General features: G+C 29.5%; 1 protein-coding gene across 1 annotated transcript; it reads right to left on the bottom strand.

The window, feature by feature from the left end:
- Window positions 1-11,389: 11,389 nt before the first annotated feature.
- Window positions 11,390-24,540, bottom strand: LOC132936532 ((E3-independent) E2 ubiquitin-conjugating enzyme UBE2O-like). The gene is made up of 17 exons (XM_061003275.1): window positions 24,334-24,540; window positions 24,087-24,260; window positions 23,250-23,402; window positions 22,432-22,587; window positions 22,221-22,354; window positions 20,147-20,409; window positions 19,512-19,643; window positions 15,611-15,783; window positions 15,082-15,281; window positions 14,852-15,017; window positions 14,541-14,763; window positions 13,547-13,707; window positions 13,127-13,391; window positions 12,916-13,069; window positions 11,786-11,851; window positions 11,654-11,709; window positions 11,390-11,514 (listed from the first exon to the last, which is right to left on the bottom strand). The coding sequence occupies exons 1-17, from the start codon at window positions 24,538-24,540 to the stop codon at window positions 11,390-11,392; spliced, it is 2,808 nt and encodes a 935-aa protein (XP_060859258.1).
- Window positions 24,541-25,823: the final 1,283 nt, after the last annotated feature.

Raw genomic sequence — 25,823 nt, 5'->3', positions numbered from 1 at the left:
ATTATTTTATTTGTAGTATGACATATTTATCAATATTTTTAGGTTAATCAGTGCATTTGAAAATTGGATTCAAATGTCTGAAAAAGAATTAACTGAAGGTAATAACTACTAATTCAATAATTATTAGTTCATTATATGACGTTATGATTGATACAGTTTACACCAAAAAATAGTATTTATTATTTAGTACATATAAATTATAATACTATTATTTTTTTTGTCATATTTAATGTTTAGATGAAAAACTTGTTCCGGGATATCCATTATTACCACTTTCCAAGGGTTTTTGCCTATCAATAATCAAAGCATTAAAAGATTTCAAAGAAGTATTGATTACCATGAATATTGTAAATAATGTGTAAATTACAAAAGAAATTTAATTTAAAATGTAACTCAAATTATAGCAAAAACACAATTAATATTAAACACAATTTCTGCATCTTTTCTGTTTTTTTCTGGTAGTTTACCTTCACTCTCACTATCAACATTTGCATGAACTATTATTTTGTTTGTATTAATTTACTAATTAAATTTAAACAAATTAAATAAGAGCCTCATCTAAAAAAATACGGTTTAGTGCCTCTACTGTTCAGATGTAATTTTGTATTTTACTATATACAGAGGTATACAATTATTTTATACAGGTTGTACAATAAAAATATAAGTCAATATTATAGGAAAATTAATTTGATATTAAAGAAATTATTCATTTTCCTGCGACCATCCATTTGTGTTTAAGAAGCCTCATCACTAATAGATTTTAAGGAACATTTTATAGGCAACGTATTATGCATTCGGCCTTCGATCATGTCGTTACGTTACTTATAATTAATTATCGTTGGTGTGAGCATAGCCACATCTAGACCAACATTTTTGGACACATCGTAAAGCATTTCCAGATATATTAAAAATAATTTCAAGTATACTATATTTTAATATAGAGTCAAAGAGTAACAGATTAAGAAAATACAACTGGCACAACTATTTTATGTTGATTTTTCTGTCCAGTAGATTATATTATTTATTTAATATACTGCTAGTTCAGATTTAAGGGCGACACATCATGGTAGCCGTATCTATTCGGGTTTTCAAACACCAGAATGAAAATATTAAACAAACCTTTGCGTGTTAATAACCGTGTATTCAGGTTGATATTGGTTTATATCAGATTTTAAGAAGTTCAGAAAAAATTTTATATTTTATACCTAGTTATTTTTAGTAGATATATTTTTTTAAAACTTTAAATGCTTAGCCTCCACAAAAATAAACTATAAAAAATAGTAACTCGTTAAATTGTCACTGCAAATACTATAAATTATAATCATAGTGTTTGGTCACTATTAATAAAAAATAATGATTGTCTAACAAACGAATTTGCACATTTGTGAATTTTGACGAATTTCATCAAAATTCTATTTTCAGACACTCATAAAAAATTGTCATGAAAATGTGAACTTAGTCTCCACTTTTTTTTTAAATTTCAACTAATAACAACTTATGAGGGACTTTGATACTTTGTATAGTTGTATTAAATATTCAAGGTTCTTAACCGAGCAAAAATTAATTTATTGACCCCATCTAAGGTTAAAAAGATTGATAACTTCTCATGCTTATATATATCTTAAAAAGAGTCAAGATATTTTGAAAATCTTATGTAGGGAAAATGTTCATTAAAGCATTTGGTGGAACGTATCTACGGTTTTTCATTTTCAAGTTACTACGAAGAGACAAAATTGATTTTGTCGCTACCTACCTGGTTTTTGCGTAAAAGTTTTCATTTTTCTTTAATTTTTTTTTTTTTATTCACGATTTATTTATTATTTAATTATTTAATTTGATATTATTATTTTGCCTACTGTCTAATATTTTCAAATATTTTCATAAATATAATACATTATAGATGTATATTTTTGATCAACTGAACTACTTGATATATATAAAATAACAGATTAAGAAAATACTACTGGCACAACTATTTTATGTTGATTGTTCTGTCCAGTAGATTATATTTATTTAATATACTGCTAGTTCAGATTTAAGGGCGACACATCATGGTAGCCGTATCTATTCGGGTTTTCAAACACCAGAATGAAAATATCCGACAGTAAACCGACAGTAAACCGACAGTTTCACAGGGAATTTAATTACTTTTTATTTCTGTTCACGATATCAAGCAGTAACAAAAATGTTATCTGTTACCAATTAAGACTGAATGCTATACAACATCATTATGTACTTTACTATTAATCACATTGATTGTGATTGTGTTTAAACCCATAATTTGTGTTAACCTTTTCACAATGAGTTGCAATTGAAGTTCTGTTATAACAACTCGATGACAAATAGTATCGCTAATACACGTAAGGAATCTGTTGCACAATGTATAATAGCATAATAAATTGTAGTATTTTCGAGATTAAATGCAGATACCTAACAGCCCATAATATATTAATCGGTTTTTCAGTTTTCAACCATTTGAGATGTTTAAATAATTTACTGATAACCATTATATACAGACGTTAATTCATCACAATTGCCATTAATAATTAACAATTATTAACAAATGAATTTTTCAACTGTCATATTAAAGTCTACCCTAAAATTTAATAATAAATGTGAAATTGGTTCTGATTACGATTCAATATTTAAATTTCCGTGCTAATTGTTGTACTAAACATCAAATATTGATATAAATATTATACATAAAAAAGGTTTTTACCATTCCATTCATTCTGATTAATTCATTTTGTTATGCTTCCGTCGTATTATATTTAAATATAATTTATTATAAAACTATTTAAGAAAATTCAATGCTTATAGTATTATTATAAAATGTCACATTGGCATATTATGATAGAAAAAAAAACAGATATATAATTTCATATTCACGCAATCATAATAATATATTGTAAGTATATAACATTTTATAATACATATCGGAACAAACAATAGTTATCAACAATATTAACGTAGACTTATTGAAATTTAAAAATATAGAAAATGAAATTATTTAAATCATTTACAAGGAAATATTTTTTAACCCTGCAGCTATGGAATTACAATTATTTATGCAAAAAAAAAATTAATAGTTGTATAATACACAATAAACCTATGCTAACTTATAAGACGTCAATAACACCGTTCCGATAATAATATCTCGTTACTTTTTTAGATAGTTTTAGATAGATTTTAGATACTTTTCGTAGATTTTTGTGACTGGTTTCCAAACATGTTTCAGTTTATTGGCCTCTTTGGAACTAGTCCCTTGGCCACTAGCCTGGTCCTTGACTGCCGTTTTATTCTTGTCGTCTTTGGTGCTTTTAACTTCTCTCGACAGCGGAGCGTTACTATTATCCCGACCGTCCATGTCGATAGCAATAGTTTCGGTGCAACGTACAATATTATTTATCTAATTAATATTTTACAACAAGCGTATAAAACACACTCAGAAAAATGGTTAATAGCGCTATCGTTTATTACTTATAAAACGCAAAGACCACTAGGAAGTAGTGTTGGTACTTATTGGTATGCGACATGTTAACTTTGCAGACGATGAGCAAGCCTCGGATCTATACACATACACCGACACACGCGCAATAACGGAAAAATCTATATTGTTTCGATTTTGACTAACTCCCATCTAATCAATATAATTACGTCATTTATAACATTATCGTCGTGATGCAAAATAAGACATGATGCCCACTCTTGAACTTTGATTACAATAAATCGGTTGATTTTTTCAACCTCATGAAAAAAAGTCAATAATAAATTGATAAAATATAATATATAGTTCAAATGTACTTAATATCTATTAAGCGTGGCACACAGGTATCTAGGATTTTTCTCTTTCGTACTATACGATTTTGGCACTTTCATACTATACAACTTTTTTTCTTATCTCATTTTGGCGCTTATGTCTTTCCACAGTACAAACAGCGGACGCACACTAGTTGCCTCCCGAAGTCAAAAAGGTCAATAATTTTTATACGAATTACCTCCCGGCTATATACTATAGTTGCCTTCCGACGTACCCTAAGTTTTAGGTCTAGTACTAGTAACCTTCTAATAGCCAGGTAATAAATATACAAGTGGTTTTAAACGTTTTAAAACATATCATGTATGATGTATCAAAATAAGTTTGAAATTTCAAAGTCGTAATTTATGACTTTTGTTATGTTTGATATTTGATACGATTACATCTAACGACTAAATATTAAGATAATATACTCTTTTGTGTAATGATAATATATAATTGTTAAAGTACACAGATATACAGACGTTAAAGGTAAATAATAATAAGATCAGATATATATAATATAATAATAAGTATAATGATACGATGTATAATAGTGTTATGAGGCGTAATATAAATCAACGACTATGTATACCCGGCTACACTACACAAGACATATATGCTGTAGTATTATAAAAATGTATAGTCAGCGTCTGCTGAACTACAGTGTGAATATATTACTTATACACTACATTATATAGGGTGTTTTTTTTATAATTCCAACACTTTCCCAAACAATATACCCTAATACATCAATATTTATAACACCTAACATCTCCCTTAGCTCATTGAACCGCGTTCGAGAAGATGGCTTTGTCATAATGTCCGTAATCTGCTCCTTGCTGGATATGTACTCCAATGAAAACAATCCCTCATTGAAATTTTCTCTTATATATATAGTGTTATGTACGTCTACACAAATAAATAAATGAAACACGCAGTGAGGTAGTTAACTACTATACTTTATTTGAACACTATGTCAATACAAAAAATACATGGATTTGTGGAGGCTCTGTTGGACTGACAACGACTGACTCGCCTTGGGGACGAGTGCGGTCGGGCGGGCCCGCTGTGGCTCAAAAGTGCCCATGCAGCGGAATAGTCCACAGCAGTTAGAGTTTCTATTCGGAATAAATCAAACAAAAGCTTTTGATTGGTTTTTCGTTATAGTTTATGGTCCTGATTATTCTCCTAAAAGTCCCCGGTGATAACACATGTGCTTAACTTTTAAGGGTGGTTTTTAGGGGTAAAAATTGCTCAAAAATCAGTTTTTCACTAATACCTCCTAAAATATCAATTGGACAACTAAAACACCTATATACTAAATTAAAGCTGAGTAAATTATCTATAAAAAGATATCCTTAGTCATTAAGCCTACAATCAAAAGGTTTCAAGAAAAAAAATTAATTAAAAATTAGTATGTATAAGAATTATTTTCCGATAGATATTTATGAAAATCGTCGTGTACGGTCTAAGCTACCACACTTTTACATTCATTGATATTGATTCTACGTTATTTTTACTCTATTCCACACCACCTACGGAGGTTGAGTACTAGCGCGTTTTTTTTTTACGTGGTATCCCTAGTAGGCCTATTCCACAACTAAAAAACTCTATCACGAATAAAAAAAAAAAAAATTATCAATACATTTTGAGTTAGATATCTTCTTCTTCCTCTATCTCATATCCGTCGCTATAATAGACATTTTCTGATGATTCAATTTCTTCAGTTGTCTGCTCCATGACATCGTTGGGGTTAATAGAAATATTATTGGAATTATCATTTTCCTCGACCGTACTTTCAAGTGGGGGTGAATTGTAGCATGATTGCCCGTGACAGTTAGCGCAAACTGCTGAGCAGTCCAATCCTAGTTTTCGACAGCCGCATAGTGCTCCACAACCTTTCACGCACTTGCAGAAAATCATATTAAGAAGGCAATCTGGTGCAGGGAGCTGCAACATTCTCCTAGGCATTAAGACACCTTCCCTTAAAATCCAACCCCAATCTGTGGGATTCAATTCATTACCCAACCATTTCTGAACCTGGTAGTAAACACGTAACAGGTGAATCTCGGCAGCATCAGCAGTCGGTGGAAGTAGGTTTAATTTTACTGGCTTATTTTTACTCACAGATTTAATAAAACTCGAGTATCTATACTCGTTAAGAGAGGTTTCGTCGATGGGTGCTCCATAAATACCAAGCATAAATTTGATACCATTTTCAATCAATTTTTCCCTCAAAACATTTTGTGAATTAAATATCTGAGTTGCAAGTCGTAGATCTTCTCGTTTTGTCATTAGTTTTAAAGCTGATGATTTGCCTTTGTGGGAAAGAGCAGATGTCGTGTCACAGCCCGAGAAAGCATGAAGGAATAAAATTTGATCTCGAATAAGATGATGTTGATCGAAGCTTTGGGATGAATATAGTTTCCTTTCAACATTTTTTTTACCTGGTTTGAGGAAGAAAATTTCTTGTGTCGCTAGGGCCCGAGCAGTTAAAATCACAAGGAGATCCACGTCTTCCCCAACTACAATTGTTATATTATTCACAGCCTCATTTATCGCTGTTTCAATAATTAAAACATCAGCATCATCTGTAGCTTGTTTAACGATAAAATTATTCAATCGAAATTTGGCAGACAGCATCGAAATCAGCCAGATTTTATTATTTCTATTTGAAAGCAAATTCTCTTGGCTTACTGTGCAAATCATTGTTTCTTTGAAATTAATATCAGGAGATGAAGTTTTTGTTGCTCGGCGAGTCTGCTCCATTGTTTTTACGCTGTTTCTGAGATTACTGTAGCCATCAAAAACTATTATACAGTTCGATCCGAAGTGTTAACTCACATAATTAATATATGCTGTGCAAATAGCTTAAAAAGTTTCATTTTGATGCCACACCACGCGATGTAACAAAAATCCTCCATCAATCACGTATGTGCCATTTTCTAAATGTAAATCTTGCTCTTGTTCAGGAGTGAGTGATTTGAAACTGCCGTACAATGCTGATTTATTTGTTTTCCACATTCCTTTTTCGTCATAGAGCGACACTGGAAACGGAGCCAACTCATAAGCTAAATAATTTCGGAGCTCCTCATTTGATCTTTTCATAACGCAAATTCTTTGAAACAATAATAACGGATCGATCGGCACTGTTTTGTTGTGAACTTTAACATTACTCCTGAACAAGAGCAAGATTTACATTTAGAAAATGGCACTGCGTGTTTCATTTATTTATTTGTGTAGACGTACATAACACTATATATATAAGAGAAAATTTCAATGAGGGATTGTTTTCATTGGAGTACATATCCAGCAAGGAGCAGATTACGGACATTATGACAAAGCCATCTTCTCGAACGCGGTTCAATGAGCTAAGGGAGATGTTAGGTGTTATAAATATTGATGTATTAGGGTATATTGTTTGGGAAAGTGTTGGAATTATAAAAAAAACACCCTATATAATGTAGTGTATAAGTAATATATTCACACTGTAGTTCAGCAGACGCTGACTATACATTTTTATAATACTACAGCATATATGTCTTGTGTAGTGTAGCCGGGTATACATAGTCGTTGATTTATATTACGCCTCATAACACTATTATACATCGTATCATTATACTTATTATTATATTATATATATCTGATCTTATTATTATTTACCTTTAACGTCTGTATATCTGTGTACTTTAACAATTATATATTATCATTACACAAAAGAGTATATTATCTTAATATTTAGTCGTTAGATGTAATCGTATCAAATATCAAACATAACAAAAGTCATAAATTACGACTTTGAAATTTCAAACTTATTTTGATACATCATACATGATATGTTTTAAAACGTTTAAAACCACTTGTATATTTATTACCTGGCTATTAGAAGGTTACTAGTACTAGACCTAAAACTTAGGGTACGTCGGAAGGCAACTATAGTATATAGCCGGGAGGTAATTCGTATAAAAATTATTGACCTTTTTGACTTCGGGAGGCAACTAGTGTGCGTCCGCTGTTTGTACTGTGGAAAGACATAAGCGCCAAAATGAGATAAGAAAAAAAGTTGTATAGTATGAAAGTGCCAAAATCGTATAGTACGAAAGAGAAAAATCCTAGATACCTGTGTGCCACGCTTAATAGATATTAAGTACATTTGAACTATATATTATATTTTATCAATTTATTATTGACTTTTTTTCATGAGGTTGAAAAAATCAACCGATTTATTGTAATCAAAGTTCAAGAGTGGGCATCATGTCTTATTTTGCATCACGACGATAATGTTATAAATGACGTAATTATATTGATTAGATGGGAGTTAGTCAAAATCGAAACAATATAGATTTTTCCGTTATTGCGCGTGTGTCGGTGTATGTGTATAGATCCGAGGCTTGCTCATCGTCTGCAAAGTTAACATGTCGCATACCAATAAGTACCAACACTACTTCCTAGTGGTCTTTGCGTTTTATAAGTAATAAACGATAGCGCTATTAACCATTTTTCTGAGTGTGTTTTATACGCTTGTTGTAAAATATTAATTAGATAAATAATATTGTACGTTGCACCGAAACTATTGCTATCGACATGGACGGTCGGGATAATAGTAACGCTCCGCTGTCGAGAGAAGTTAAAAGCACCAAAGACGACAAGAATAAAACGGCAGTCAAGGACCAGGCTAGTGGCCAAGGGACTAGTTCCAAAGAGGCCAATAAACTGAAACATGTTTGGAAACCAGTCACAAAAATCTACGAAAAGTATCTAAAATCTATCTAAAACTATCTAAAAAAGTAACGAGATATTATTATCGGAACGGTGTTATTGACGTCTTATAAGTTAGCATAGGTTTATTGTGTATTATACAACTATTAATTTTTTTTTTGCATAAATAATTGTAATTCCATAGCTGCAGGGTTAAAAAATATTTCCTTGTAAATGATTTAAATAATTTCATTTTCTATATTTTTAAATTTCAATAAGTCTACGTTAATATTGTTGATAACTATTGTTTGTTCCGATATGTATTATAAAATGTTATATACTTACAATATATTATTATGATTGCGTGAATATGAAATTATATATCTGTTTTTTTTCTATCATAATATGCCAATGTGACATTTTATAATAATACTATAAGCATTGAATTTTCTTAAATAGTTTTATAATAAATTATATTTAAATATAATACGACGGAAGCATAACAAAATGAATTAATCAGAATGAATGGAATGGTAAAAACCTTTTTTATGTATAATATTTATATCAATATTTGATGTTTAGTACAACAATTAGCACGGAAATTTAAATATTGAATCGTAATCAGAACCAATTTCACATTTATTATTAAATTTTAGGGTAGACTTTAATATGACAGTTGAAAAATTCATTTGTTAATAATTGTTAATTATTAATGGCAATTGTGATGAATTAACGTCTGTATATAATGGTTATCAGTAAATTATTTAAACATCTCAAATGGTTGAAAACTGAAAAAACCGATTAATATATTATGGGCTGTTAGGTATCTGCATTTAATCTCGAAAATACTACAATTTATTATGCTATTATACATTGTGCAACAGATTCCTTACGTGTATTAGCGATACTATTTGTCATCGAGTTGTTATAACAGAACTTCAATTGCAACTCATTGTGAAAAGGTTAACACAAATTATGGGTTTAAACACAATCACAATCAATGTGATTAATAGTAAAGTACATAATGATGTTGTATAGCATTCAGTCTTAATTGGTAACAGATAACATTTTTGTTACTGCTTGATATCGTGAACAGAAATAAAAAGTAATTAAATTCCCTGTGAAACTGTCGGTTTACTGTCGGTTTACTGTCGGATATTTTCATTCTGGTGTTTGAAAACCCGAATAGATACGGCTACCATGATGTGTCGCCCTTAAATCTGAACTAGCAGTATATTAAATAAATATAATCTACTGGACAGAACAATCAACATAAAATAGTTGTGCCAGTAGTATTTTCTTAATCTGTTATTTTATATATATCAAGTAGTTCAGTTGATCAAAAATATACATCTATAATGTATTATATTTATGAAAATATTTGAAAATATTAGACAGTAGGCAAAATAATAATATCAAATTAAATAATTAAATAATAAATAAATCGTGAATAAAAAAAAAAAAATTAAAGAAAAATGAAAACTTTTACGCAAAAACCAGGTAGGTAGCGACAAAATCAATTTTGTCTCTTCGTAGTAACTTGAAAATGAAAAACCGTAGATACGTTCCACCAAATGCTTTAATGAACATTTTCCCTACATAAGATTTTCAAAATATCTTGACTCTTTTTAAGATATATATAAGCATGAGAAGTTATCAATCTTTTTAACCTTAGATGGGGTCAATAAATTAATTTTTGCTCGGTTAAGAACCTTGAATATTTAATACAACTATACAAAGTATCAAAGTCCCTCATAAGTTGTTATTAGTTGAAATTTAAAAAAAAAGTGGAGACTAAGTTCACATTTTCATGACAATTTTTTATGAGTGTCTGAAAATAGAATTTTGATGAAATTCGTCAAAATTCACAAATGTGCAAATTCGTTTGTTAGACAATCATTATTTTTTATTAATAGTGACCAAACACTATGATTATAATTTATAGTATTTGCAGTGACAATTTAACGAGTTACTATTTTTTATAGTTTATTTTTGTGGAGGCTAAGCATTTAAAGTTTTAAAAAAATATATCTACTAAAAATAACTAGGTATAAAATATAAAATTTTTTCTGAACTTCTTAAAATCTGATATAAACCAATATCAACCTGAATACACGGTTATTAACACGCAAAGGTTTGTTTAATATTTTCATTCTGGTGTTTGAAAACCCGAATAGATACGGCTACCATGATGTGTCGCCCTTAAATCTGAACTAGCAGTATATTAAATAAATAATATAATCTACTGGACAGAAAAATCAACATAAAATAGTTGTGCCAGTTGTATTTTCTTAATCTGTTACTCTTTGACTCTATATTAAAATATAGTATACTTGAAATTATTTTTAATATATCTGGAAATGCTTTACGATGTGTCCAAAAATGTTGGTCTAGATGTGGCTATGCTCACACCAACGATAATTAATTATAAGTAACGTAACGACATGATCGAAGGCCGAATGCATAATACGTTGCCTATAAAATGTTCCTTAAAATCTATTAGTGATGAGGCTTCTTAAACACAAATGGATGGTCGCAGGAAAATGAATAATTTCTTTAATATCAAATTAATTTTCCTATAATATTGACTTATATTTTTATTGTACAACCTGTATAAAATAATTGTATACCTCTGTATATAGTAAAATACAAAATTACATCTGAACAGTAGAGGCACTAAACCGTATTTTTTTAGATGAGGCTCTTATTTAATTTGTTTAAATTTAATTAGTAAATTAATACAAACAAAATAATAGTTCATGCAAATGTTGATAGTGAGAGTGAAGGTAAACTACCAGAAAAAAACAGAAAAGATGCAGAAATTGTGTTTAATATTAATTGTGTTTTTTGCTATAATTTGAGTTACATTTTAAATTAAATTTCTTTTGTAATTTACACATTATTTACAATATTCATGGTAATCAATACTTCTTTGAAATCTTTTAATGCTTTGATTATTGATAGGCAAAAACCCTTGGAAAGTGGTAATAATGGATATCCCGGAACAAGTTTTTCATCTAAACATTAAATATGACAAAAAAAATAATAGTATTATAATTTATATGTACTAAATAATAAATACTATTTTTTGGTGTAAACTGTATCAATCATAACGTCATATAATGAACTAATAATTATTGAATTAGTAGTTATTACCTTCAGTTAATTCTTTTTCAGACATTTGAATCCAATTTTCAAATGCACTGATTAACCTAAAAATATTGATAAATATGTCATACTACAAATAAAATAATTCTATTACATAGGTAAAATATACAAAAAACATACTTTGGACCATGTGTTTTTAAGTGTTCGAGTATTTCTTCTTCAAAATACCCTGCATTTTTAATGTCTCTAAATGAAAAAATAAAAAAATATTAAAATTAATAGTATTTATTATGATGATGTAGAAATAATGGGTATTCTCAACGAGGGAGGGCTTTTTTTTTAAATCTTAAATTACAAGTAAATTTAATATTGGAGTGTTTTAACTCCGTTCACTTACTGCATAGTGGTAAATGATAAGTGGTGATAATTGGTAAATCATTTTTAATTTGTTATTTTTTTTCTGAGTGTCAACCATTATATTCAACATTATCTCGAACTTTCAAACTGTAATTAATACACTTAGAATATAATGGGTCAAAATTTTGTTGGCATTTTTGTTTCAAGTCAAGGAAATTGATAAACCGATTTTTATAAATGACAGTTTTTTAAATATGCGACAGTAAAAATACCATTTCTTAAAATTAAGAATATTTGTTATCAATTTTTATTATCGCCTTCTTTAAAAATTTCTGAGAACGCTGCCACGGTGAAAAATTATAGTTGAAATTTCTGAATGTATAGAATATAATTTTTTTTTTTTGAAAGACCACTTTAGAAATCTGGAAATTGTTAGTGGGCCATCAAAATTGCAGATATCGATAATTAAGCTAATTAATCATTTAACATTTATAAAGTAGCCAAACTAAAGTTACTGTGAAATTTTTGAAGGGCCACATTGGGAATCTGGAAATTGTTTGCGGACTATCAAAATTGCAGATTTTGTGATAAATTACAACTCTAGAACCGTGCATTAACAGTTTTTACTTGTTTTTCTCATCTACGGGCCGGATAAAAATTGTGCTCAGGCCGCCATTTAGTGACCCCGGTTATATACTTTAATAGCATACATAAATCTAATAATATTAGTTTCATATTATACAACTTGAATAACCCTGAAAAATTAGCTATAAATTAACCTTTTTTTTTTCCATAACTTCAATATAATCTTTACATTAACTAAATTACATGACTGCACTAAACATCACTGAATTCCTGTCATTGAGTAGGTATTCAATTTTTTCTTAGCCAGTTATAGCCATATTTGAATGCAGTAGTCATAGGGTTAACAATTCTGTTTGGCTTTAACTTACGAATTATTCATGTTTAACATATTTGTCATTGACTGCACTACTTTGATCAGAACCATTTCGTTGTAAACTCGAGAGTTTTCTTTTGCAAGCTTTTGACCTCGCTGGGAATCAAATCCAGGTTCATTATAATATGGTTCACTCACCAATATCACTCCTGAAACAATTATAAAATATTAATATTAGAGTAAGTATAAAAATGCATTTTCACCACCTTGTATTGATAATAGTAGCTGCAATAAATTTGAATCATCAGGTGACCATAATTCAAAACCATGACCAGACCAAGTATCCAAAAGACTAAGGCATACTCTTCCATCTTCGTGTAGATTTGGATTCAACCGGTCGTAACAATAACTATAATAATGAAAGAGTGGAGGTTGACTTGGATATGTGGGTAGAATTTTGACATCAAATAGAAACAAACCACCAGCATATGGAGTTTCTTCTGGTCCTCTAATCATTATTGAAAACAAATCCTAAAATAATAAATAATTAAGGTACAAAAATAGAAATTATTATTATTTTGTCAACTTTTTCCAACTGTTATTCAAATAATATTAATACTTTAATATTGCTAAATTAATAAACTAATTTAATTTTATATTCATAAAAGTAATATAATATTAATTACCAGACGATTTTCAAAAGTTTTCACCCAAATTCCAGCGGGTAAACTTTTTTGAAGTATATGGATGTCTTTAGCAATAACTTTTGGTAACGATGGATTTAAATTATCGTTATAATTGATGTATTTGTGTGAATTATCCATAAGTGTTTCTACCACACCAAAAACTGTAAAAAAGAATAGATAAAATTAAAAATTATTTCATTTTTTTGACTTCAGATTTTAATATATAAACTTTCATAAAATGCCTACGGCCCTTTTCACATAGACGGGCATCGTATGTAACAGTACGAAATGCACAACATTCGGTAAATATTGGTTAAGTTCATAAGCACCACTAAATGGGAACGCAACATCATTGGGGTGGCGCATATAAACTGAAACGCGCAGGTATAATACATGACCGTGTGAAACATGCTTAATAGGACACCAAACACCCATGAATATTGTCTCTGCAATACATACCTACCATTTAAGGCTACTTACTGCAATTGTTTATATTTTTATAATTTTCTATACACAATGGAATGTTGAAAATATTTAGAAAAAATAGTTCAAATTACCGGATTAAGAAATTATTAATAATTTATAAATCAAATATTAGCCTTAGAAATATTCGATCTCTTAAACTTATAATTAGTTTTATGTATACAACGGTGAATGGTTTTATGAAATTTAACATACCCATTATGCCGTATACTCAAAACTTGAATTTATTTTATTGGAGTTAAACTATTTGTTTTCATAAAATTATTTTTATATTTTACTAAAATTGATTTAAGATTTTTAATGGGAAATAATTGGCTGCGGGAAATATACGATTTGAACATTCTGTTATATAATAAAAATGTAATGTACATTGAGAAGTGATTTTCTTCTTTGATTCACAACGTTAGCAATTTTTCATGAAAAATAAAAAAAAAATGTTTTAAGATTTTAATTTTTAATTTTAATTTATATGTAGTACATAAAAATGTAGGGATTTACAGTCTGTACAAACCTCCAGCTTCTTCAGGTTTGGTTATACTTTGGTTATATTTTGGTTTGGTTACTTCGTATACTGGTTCTGTATCCGATGTAATAAAACCACATTCAGACATCCAATCTTCAGATAAGTCATATTCTTCATCTTGAAAACTGAAGCCATCACTGTTTGGTTTGACAACAAATAATTCATGTGGCCAACATTCGGTTTTTTCACCATTAACCCACATCACTAAGATCTAAACAATTAAAACAGTACACAAATAGTAATGTTAACAATATTTACATAAATATTTTATTATTTAATGAATTGTATAAAAAAATTACCCTGCCATCAGGCCCTGCACTTAATACTTGTCCAGCAGTTAAGGTATTTAAATCTGGGTTTGTATCAGGATTTCTATGCCTAATGAGACAACCAGATTTAAAATAGAAATCCGGATGAGCACGTAAGTCATATACACTAAAATAAGTCTTTTCAATAGGATTTGGCCTAAAAATCAGTTATATTAGATTCAGTAATGGTTTTAATAAATATTAACACAGTTAATTCATACAATGATGGATTATCAGGATAAACTTTAAACCATTGTATACGAGCAGTGCGTTCTGCATGGTCCACATATTCTACAACACCATAAACGTAAGTTACAGGATTTTTTTCAGTAACAAAATCACCAGGAAAAAACTCAAGGTCATCAAGAGTTTGTACTGGGTAGAGATCAGTGGAAGAAACTCCCATTTCTTTAGTACCATCCTATAAAACAAATAGCTTTAAAATAAACTAAAAGATACTGGATATTATATTATATAAATATTAAATAAACTAAGCATTTTGAATGATCCCAATTTCTCCTTTATGACCTTTAGTAATGTTCTGCGTTTTTTTTTCTTATGTTGTGCTCTAGGCAGAATCCCACTTTTATATTATATTCTGTGTTTTTGTGATAAGTCACTAATGATTTGGTATAAATTATAGTTGGGAATCTCCAAGTTAGGATCATGCAAACCAAAAACTGAATTTGGTCAATCCTTGGTATATTCTTATTTAGATTTTAGAGTATACAAATGTTTTCAAATACATACCTGCCATATAACATCTACCATAGATTTTGTGTAGCAAATCTCAACTACAACTTTGGAATTTGGTTTGGTTTTTATTTTAGGTATATTGAATTGTTTACTTTTTTTAATTAATGATATCCACAAACGGTTCCTCTTTAGTCTGTTCGATTTTAATGTATGTACACAACTATTGCCTAAAGAATATATTAGCAATTTATTTCAATTTTATAAAATAGTTTAGTATATTATTATAACACTAGCTCTAAGTGAAACTCTGGGAAAGTTGGACTCGCTGAGAGTGGGTACCAATTTTGGAGACAATGTCGTTGGAATTATAAAAGTCACAAAGGCTGTAGGACGAAAGTTTAGGATTTGTGATAAGGATTAGTGATATGGATTGGAGATAAGGCTTGGCGCTTTGGCGGGAATGTTTAAAAGTTTGAGCGTCTAGCAATCCGTCACGAACGTTGTAAATGGATAGGCTAGATACGATCTCCAGGATCATCTCCCGTTTCTCCGCTGCTTTTGGTTGTTAAAATTGTTAAAAAGTGTAGAGTCGATAGGTTTATTTGATTGTCTAGCTATCAGTCTTAAAATCACATAGGTAGGCGATCCGACTGCGTCGGATCGCGGACTATATGCGAAGCGTATATCATCAGGTATGCAATCCACCTGCGGTGGATTGCGGACACCGTTAGTTGCGTAGATAGGTGAATAATCGAAAAAATAGTTGGTCCCCTTGACCGTGTTAGTTGTAAGTGAGTACCGATTTTGGAGACACATAAATGTCGCACTTATACATTAGAAGGTGATAAGAATTTCTGATATGGCCTGGCTCTTTGGCGGTCTCGTTTCGAAGGTGGGAACGTTTGAAAGTCAAGATTCAGTGTCTAGAAATCTCCCATGGCCCATGAAAACCGGCAATTCAATGATGATACTATCCCCCAGCGTATGTCCGGTGCTTTTTCATACGTGTAAGAAAATGTTAATTCGAAAATCTGCATGTTAGAGTGTCCAGCAAATCAGTCATTACCCATCTAAGACAAAACAAAAATAAGCAATCCACCTGCGGCGGATAGAGTGGTATGTGCCGTCGCATGTCCGGTGCTCTTTCTTATGTAAAAAGTGTAAAGTCAAAACCCGAGTTGGATTGTCTAGCAAGTCAGTCATCTCAAGTCAAAATCGATCAACATCCAATTAGCCACCTAAGTAGGCAATTCGAATTCGTCGGATCGCGGACAATGTGCTACGGCTTATCAAGTAGGCAATCCACCTGCGGTGGATTGCAGACCTGACATTGGGCGGCTATAAGTGAAAACCCTATCACACAACTTACGAAAAATACAAACTATAACTATACAATATAAATACAAACAAATATAATATATTGTACCTATTTATTATAATTCATAAAAAAAATGACATATAGATGCATAATATTATATTAACCAATACAATACATATAAACATGTACCTGTAATGTATATATAATTATATCAAAAAAAAAAAAAATGCAAAAACCTGCATGTTTAAGTGTTAAGGAAGTCAGTCATCACTGTCTAAGACGAAACCAAAATGAGCAATCCGTTTACGGCGGATTGAATGGTAGGTATGTGCCGTCGCATGTCCGGTACTTTTTCTTATGTAAAAAGTGTAAAGTCGAAAACCGTGTTGGAGTGTCTAGAAAGTCAGTCATATCAAGTCAAAATCTATTAACTTTAAAGCTCGTCAGCTAGGTAGGCTATCCGACTTAGTCGGATAGCGAACAATGTGCTGCAGAAAATAAGTCTAGTATGTATAGCTGCTATAAGTGAAGAGAAAAAATAGTATTTTCCAAAAACCCAATCACACAACATTCGAAATTACTTACGAAAAACAAATACAAATTAAAAAAAATAATATGTGTTAAATTCCTAATAATTTAAATAACATATAGGTACATAATATATAATATACAGTCATATAATGTAAAATTATCATGTATATTATTATATTATTTATGAAATATAACGTGAAAAAAATGCAAAAAAGTCAATTGACGGGCGGCCGTGCCTTCGAATACACGGTACAGCCGGTTGCCGCCCGAACAGAGCTACGAATCCGGACCTACCTATCATCCTATGTTTGGGGAACCTACGCCTAACCTATCGAGCCACAGTTTGTGATGCAAATCATGGTCAAAACTTCAACAATTAAGCTGTGTGTCTACGGAGCGACGTAAACCAATATATTCGATATACATCGATGTAATCGTATATAATTCTATGTATCATAATTCTATACACTGTTTAAACTTTAATTGTATTTTATTCACTTATCTGACCGTTATTATTTTAATACATTTATTTGTGTTTAATAATACATTTAATTGTGTTTACGTTAAGCAATATATTAAGGACCGAATAATACGTCTACAATCACATAATGCAATATTTATTGAATCAAAAACAAAACAAAAAAAACAGTATATATTAATTGTGCACTTGTGCGATGGAACGAAGACCGATTGACATTTCGTGAACGCGAATTTTTAAGTATACAAACCGCATATTCACGGGGTTCAAAAGAAATAAACTTAACAAATAGAGCACAGACGGCAATTGAAAAGACGAAACGAAAAGCGATAATAACGACCTACGCTGGTGTCGATTGCGATGTCTATGGACCGATATCGCGTACAAACCACGCGGCTTTTAAAAGAAACGAACTATATGTGAAAATGTCTAAAAGTCGAAAAACAGCGTAAAAAGCGTAATATTTTTCGAAAACGTTTAAAAACCGACCGCCGCCGCCGCGGCGAAGGTACGCGATTGGTCGCGCTATAGGGAATCGACGGGATCGGTCCGGCGGACTGGGGAAACGGAGCGGTGTTTAATTTTCATGAGATCCTCCATGAATTCCCTATAGATCAGCTGTTTTTCTTGCGATTTTATAGTATTAGATATAAAGATATAATAAATTTGTATAATAGATTACACAGAAAAGTTTTTTTTAACATTGTCAATTTATTTTTACCATTTATTCAAATAATGATTGTTTATTTTATGTGTTCTTAAAAGACCATACCTTCAAATACAAAGACTATTTTATAATATTTAAGAATTTTTCAATAGTGATGTATCTTGTAGGTTCCATACCCCATTGCATACCTATTACATAATACATATTATATTTAAAGATCCAGTATGGCAGTATACTATTATTCTTCTTACATAAAATACAACGCAGAAACTAACTAGTATTTTTTTTTAAACACCGTTTAAATTTTAAACATACCAACATATAAACGTTCTAACATTTTTAAACTAAAAAAATAGAAATGTTAACATGAAAAAAAATTGTTCAACCACTTGACAATATTAAGAGTTGTCCAAAACCCAAGAATTAAAAAACAAAAACGGTGGGCAAGTGAGTGTTGCACTGCTGTGCAGTAAGTTACAAGTCAGTCACTGTAATGGATGGTGTTAAATTTGAATTCAATGGTATAATATTGTTGTATAAGAAAAACGAATCTCAGTGAATACGGTCAGTCAGCATATGATATTACCAAGTATAATTGATGAAATTCTTGTGAATAAAGTAAATTTTCCATAACGACCATAACCTATTTACGTGGAACCTTGTTTTAAATTTTCAATCATTAACTATAAAAGTTGAACATTTCATACATTTTTAACTACAAAATAAATATTAAATCTTTAAATTTGATAAATTTTGTCAAAATCGAACTTTAAATGTTATGTATTTTTTTATATTTTTCAACTGCTATAGTAACAATATATCAAGATTCTTGTATTAAATTTTCACGCTTTTTTACCCAACAAATAAAATTGTATTCACAAATATAGAAAAGCATACTTGATAAGAAACATAACTATTTAGAAAAATATAATTTAAAATTACAATATTTTTATTATTTTACCGGTTGTCCTTGTAGATGGTTTAAATCGACATTTTTTGGATGGTAATGTAAATTTACATTCCTTATTTAATATTCTTTCATTTTTTTGTGTTAGGACAGCTGAAATGTTTCTACAAGATCCATTTTGTGTACCTATAAAACAATATTCAACAGCATATTAATTTTTCTGAAATTTACTCTATTATTATTACATAATAAGGTTGATTTAGAAAAAATATAATTCATTGTTTAGTTATACATTTTAATTGACAGAGTAATTTTATTTGAAAGAAAAGAAATTGATAAAGAGTACAGATGAAAGTTTAAAATTGCATCAGTTGAGATTTCTTCAATTAAATTGACTTTTCTTTAAAAAATATTTTGGCATAGCTGATGTTATAACACGCACCATTTTATTATTGAACATTGAAAAAAAAAACATGAGGGATATATCCTCCCCTCCCCCCTTTGTTAGACCACCAATGATTTGATATTATTTTTCTGTACAGCCACGGTTCCATATAACCAGAAATTTCTTGAATTTTTGCCTCTTAAGAAATATCTTGATTATCTTATTAAATGTAAACTAAAAACTGTCATTAAAATAAAAAATAAACATTGTCAGTATATACGTTTAATATACCACATATACATACTTAATAATAAGTTATCTATATTTATAGGATCCAACTCAATAGGATGTAAACTCTTTGATGGTTGTTTGGTACCTAAAAGTTTATTGTGGTTCTTATCTTTATTATGTTTACCGTGTATTGTACCTGATTCAATATTAAAAGCTTCTGTACATTTAGATCGCCACCGTTTCATTGTCATCAAATGATCTGTATCTTTAATTGTATACCAATGTGTGTCTCCCACATGAGTTGAACAAGACTCAAATAGATGAATAGTTTTAAGTCTAAAAATATAAAAACAGTTAAAACTATTCCATAATAAAATAAATAATATCAAACAATTTATTTGCATTTATGTTTAATAATATCCACATTGCAATACCATGTTATGCAGATTAATTTTTGAAAATAACATATAAATACATTGTACAATTTTGTGTTTACTTTATTGATTACAATATTCAAAAAAATAATGATATTACTAACAGTTATTATAAAAACAAAATGATTCTGAACCAAACTTTTTAAAACTAAACTAACTAGAATTAAACAATTTCTCTCTGCGCCAAGTGTTGATGAAGTGTTCGTCATGACAAAAATTTATTATTCTACTTAAAATTTAATGAATATTATCTATTGTATTAATGGGTTATCTAGAATATAATTCAGAAGTTGTAAAACATATTTTTAATGTATTTACATGGAGTAGTTAGGCTGAGTGGTTGATCACTCTAAGAACTTAATTTAAGGTGCAAACATTTTGAACGTGGGTAATAGATAAATATGTTAATAAGTGTCATATGTATTATAGGAATAATTTGTTGACTCATTATTTGGAAAAAATATGGCATTTATGCAACAGTGACTTATGTTTTAAAATCCACAATATTGTAAATAAATATTAGATTATTGTTTTTAACGCAATATTTGTGGTAATTATATAATTGGGGTGTGTGTTTGATGGTTAGTTGTTATTCTCTTGGCCTGCTCCCAAATAAATGCCTAAAAGTTAAAGGCATGAATGATCTAAAAAATAAATCCAAAATATTGATCATTATTCATTTTTTCAAGCTAACATTTTAATAATAATACAAAATATGCAAAACATAACATGGTCAGAAATGAAAATAATATGAAGTATGATAATGATTACAATAGTAATCACAATAACATCTAAGATCATCAAGGATATTGCTAATATTTCAATCAATGCATCAAATATAATAAATAATTGTATTAATATTATAAGTTATATTTTATAACCATCAAGCAGCATAACCTCATAAAGTACATACAGAATATTATTTTCTACAACAGCCGGTACCTAGATATGGATAGGCATATCTCATACTGCAGAAAAATACACTCTGTTCATGTTAAGAAACACCAGTTTATCACACCCAACGAATCAACCATTTACCCTGTATTGTAATATTGGCACTCACCTGCAAACACAAGTCGGCCGTCGTCTGTATTTCTTTACTTGAATAGAGTGTTAAGAATAAGTATTAATAAACATAAGTACGGATGTCATAGTTATTAAGCAATTGGAAATAAAGTATTTGTACAACAAGTATAGTATTACGAAATGAAAGAGTTATCGTAAATTAGAATAAACAAAGTAAAATCCCGAAACTGTAAATAAACACTTATTATATAGGAGGGATCGCCGCTGTGAGTAGGATCGTATGGCGTCATGCGTGATTTTAAAGACGTCGTAACTATTTAACGGAAAAAATTTTATTGGTACCATTACAGTAGTCATATTTCTTGTGATTTTTTAAATAAAAGTCAATATTGAGTGTTTTATGGTCCTTTAAGATATAAGTTATGTGAGTAATGAAAGATGGATAGTGGAGAATGGAGAATGTGCTGCCACAGTACTGTTCAATTAATAAAAATTAAAAACCTATTGATAACTGATTATAATGTGTTTGTTAATTTAATATTACCAAATCTATATTCTAACTCTACGAGTATGAGGCTAAGGTCAACCGACATATAACAAGGGTATATATACAATAACTTGGTATTTATCATGTTGGTATTTAACAAGTACCCATAACATTAATATTAATTTTTTGTTTGTATTTACTTTTTCAAATTATCACCAGTAAATAATCTCGCTGGCCAATATTCTTCACGCGGTTTTGTTCCACCTAATGTTTGGCAGTACCATTCAACTTCAACTGATGATACAATAACATCTTGAACATAAACTTTGACCAACTAAAAATATGTATGTTATATATTTTAGTATGATGGGAACATCAAAACTCATTTATATAATTACTTTATTTAATTACCTTGGACCCAAATTTATAGCTGAAATTCTTCTTATAATCGTGCAATAAACATTTCATTAGGTTACTGATCGTTAAAAATTTTGCATTTTTTAAGTAACTTAGATACATTTTAAATTTTTGCCCATGATAAAATGCATCGTCATCGATGGGGAAGCCCTAAAATTTTAAAACATAAGAATTAAAAGTAATTTTTGAGCTATTTTATAAATGGTAATATATTGGGCTCGGAGTTAAAGCACAATTAATAAGAAAAAAAGCATACAATTGTTTGGAAAATGGCAATAAAAGTTTGACCAACAATTAACTTAAACTAGGTATAAAATTTAATAAAAAAAATCGAGATATTATTTTAAATTAAAATGAGAATTAACTACCATGTATTTTATTAGATTTTAGCAATGAAAACAATAATAATCCAATAACCATTTATTCTGGGAGTTAACATTTCTTATTTATTTAATTAAAATTGTTTTATTACTATAGCATAAATGCATAATAATCATATTAAAATGCCACAGCTGGAATATTTGCAAACAATCAATAGAAAAGCAAAAACAGTATTTACATAGAAAAAAGCAAAAATAAATTGGTTTATTTGGAATTAGAATGACATGAAACAAATGTATGGTTAAGAATTAGATTTCTATCTTATATATAAAAAAATAAGCATAGTATGCTATAAAATCAGAGCCCTAGTAATAAATAATATGATTAATAATTGATAAACAATAAAAAAGAAATATATAAACAAATATTTTTTTCAGAATAGGTATTCGTATTTTTCTATATTAGAATAATTAATATAAAAGTTGACTTACATCACTTGTAGATAGATTTATAAATTCTCCTCTATATGGATCCTCTAATGTAAAAATAGATCCATCTTGTGAAACAAATGTAACTTTACTTTTGACATCATCAACTCCACCAACCCATGATTCATAAAAAACCGAGGAATTGATTGCAAAGGGCTATAAATAAAATGTAATAATCAACAAATTATACTTATAAAATGTGTAGTTATAAATTAACTAAAACTGTTATTATGTATCAAAATAACATTTGATATCAATAGAAAGAAAATTTCATTTCCATTTTCTACAATAGGTATATAAAATGTGCATCATACATATTTTATAACACTTGACGTTAGATTTGACTGATAGAATACAAATTATAAACTTAATATAGGAAATATCTGAAAGATCTACAAAATAATAAAACAGATAAACGAGATAGTTGGATAATTTAAGGAACACAAGAACTGATTTTATTATGATTTATATCTGTATCACATTATTTAGTCATCGATTATTTCCCACACAAATTGTGGGAATGTATAGTTGAATATTAATGTAATTTGATGAATTCAAGTATTCCGTATTCGTATATAATTGTCAAATACATGAACCATGAGAACCCGGCTTTAGCATAAAAATAAAACATTATCGCTTAAAGCAAAATAATATATTTAAATTAAAAGAACTTTAATTTATACGTGTAAATATTAGTGAGGGGCAAGGTCAAAAATTTGCTTTACATGGCTAGTTGAAGAAAAAAACTTGTTACAATAATTCCCGATATAATATCGATATTGTTGCCCATCACTTGTAAATATAGCTGCCAAATATTTAAAATATTAATTATGTACATACTTTTGTGTGAGTAAAGTTTCGGGAATTGATATTTTCTATTATTTTGTTGGTGTTAAGTATTTTTACTGTGGCATTTATATCAATATTTTCACAATATCCAAATTGACTTGGCTTGCCTTCACTAAATTTTTGTACTGCATCGCCAGGCATTAATGATCGATTCATTAACACAACCTAGGAAATTAAAAAAAAACAATTAAAGCTCTAGTTTCAAAACATTTAAACTGTCGATAGATGGGTAATATACTTTAGCATCGGAGATAATTTCTTCAGGACCATTTGGATGCCAGATCACTTTGATCTCATTACGATTCGTATATGAAGTCTTTCTTAACACGGTTAGTGATCGCGGTCTGTTCGTCGTTGAAACCAAACCATAATATACTAGACCAGTATTTGAAGACACCGTGGCCACTTCATCTTTGTCAAAGAACTTTTCATCGTCTTTCGCCATTATTTTATTGCACCTTATAATACGTAAATAAATAGGTCGGGCGAAAATACCTACGCCGGCTTACATCAACGCACGATGTATTTTATTGTTTTTACATAATAAAAGTTGGAAACATGCGACGTAATTATTTAAATTTGTAGAGATTTCTAATCATCATATGGTAACGTTGATTTGACATTCTCAACCTATCATATCGAACTACAAGGATATTAGACAACATTTGTTGTCAACATATTTTTGGCGCTCATTTTTAAATAAATATTTTAGACCAATGAACATAATATTGATTTTTCAATGTTTTTTTTTTTTGTTGTGAGTCATTTTAGAGCAATAAAGATTCTTCGATTTTCTACTTCAGAATTTTTCAAGGTAGAGAATTTAATATAGTTGGTGAATTGGGAAAATGGCCATTTCCCCTCCGGACATTTTTTCCCCCGACGATACTATGTATCCGCCGTAGGAACGAGGAGGGCCAACGTATATGGCATTCCGCTGCATGGGCACTTTTGAGACACAGCGGGCACGTACGACCGCGCTCGTCCCCAAGGTGAGTCAGTCGTTGTCAGTTCAACAGAGCCTCCACAAATCCGTGTAATTTTGTATTAACATAGTGTTCAAATAAAGTATAGTGGTTAACTACCTCAATGCGTGTTTCATTTATTTAGTTGTGTAGATGTACATAACAATAGGCTGACGACCGTTTTCGCTCAGAATCGTTTTTCTTATACAATAATATTATATCATTGAATTCAAATTTAATACCATCCATTACAGTGACCCACTTGTAACCAACTGTACAGCAGAGCGACATCCACTTACCCACCTTTTTTTTAGTTTTTTTTTCTATAAATATCAATAAAATTTTATTTGTTGGTTAAAAAAGCTTGAAAATTTAATAGAAGGCTCCTTTTTTAACTGGGATATTTGTTACAGGGATAAATATAACGAAGGATATTTTGAAGGTGCATATAGAAGTAGGTAATCGGGTTTTAATTTTTAACTCAATTTAATTATTAACAAGAAATAATTCTACAAAATATATATGTCGGTGCAATTATTGGAAAACTACTGAACTAGCCCAAAAACCAAGGAAACTTGACATATTGTCATTATACATTAATACATTATAAATTATACTTAATACGTTTTAATTTCTAAGTTACATTAAAATATTAAATATATGTATAGGTTTTTCTTGTTATTGTTGAAAAATATTCATACCATTATACCACCCCCATCCGAAAAAAGTGTGGGTAATTTAAACACTATGTTGATGTTGATAT

Source organism: Metopolophium dirhodum, chromosome 1, assembly GCF_019925205.1.
Source record: "Metopolophium dirhodum isolate CAU chromosome 1, ASM1992520v1, whole genome shotgun sequence".
NCBI classification, from domain to species: Eukaryota; Metazoa; Arthropoda; class Insecta; order Hemiptera; family Aphididae; genus Metopolophium; species Metopolophium dirhodum.
This window is presented reverse-complemented; position numbering and strand designations above follow the sequence as displayed.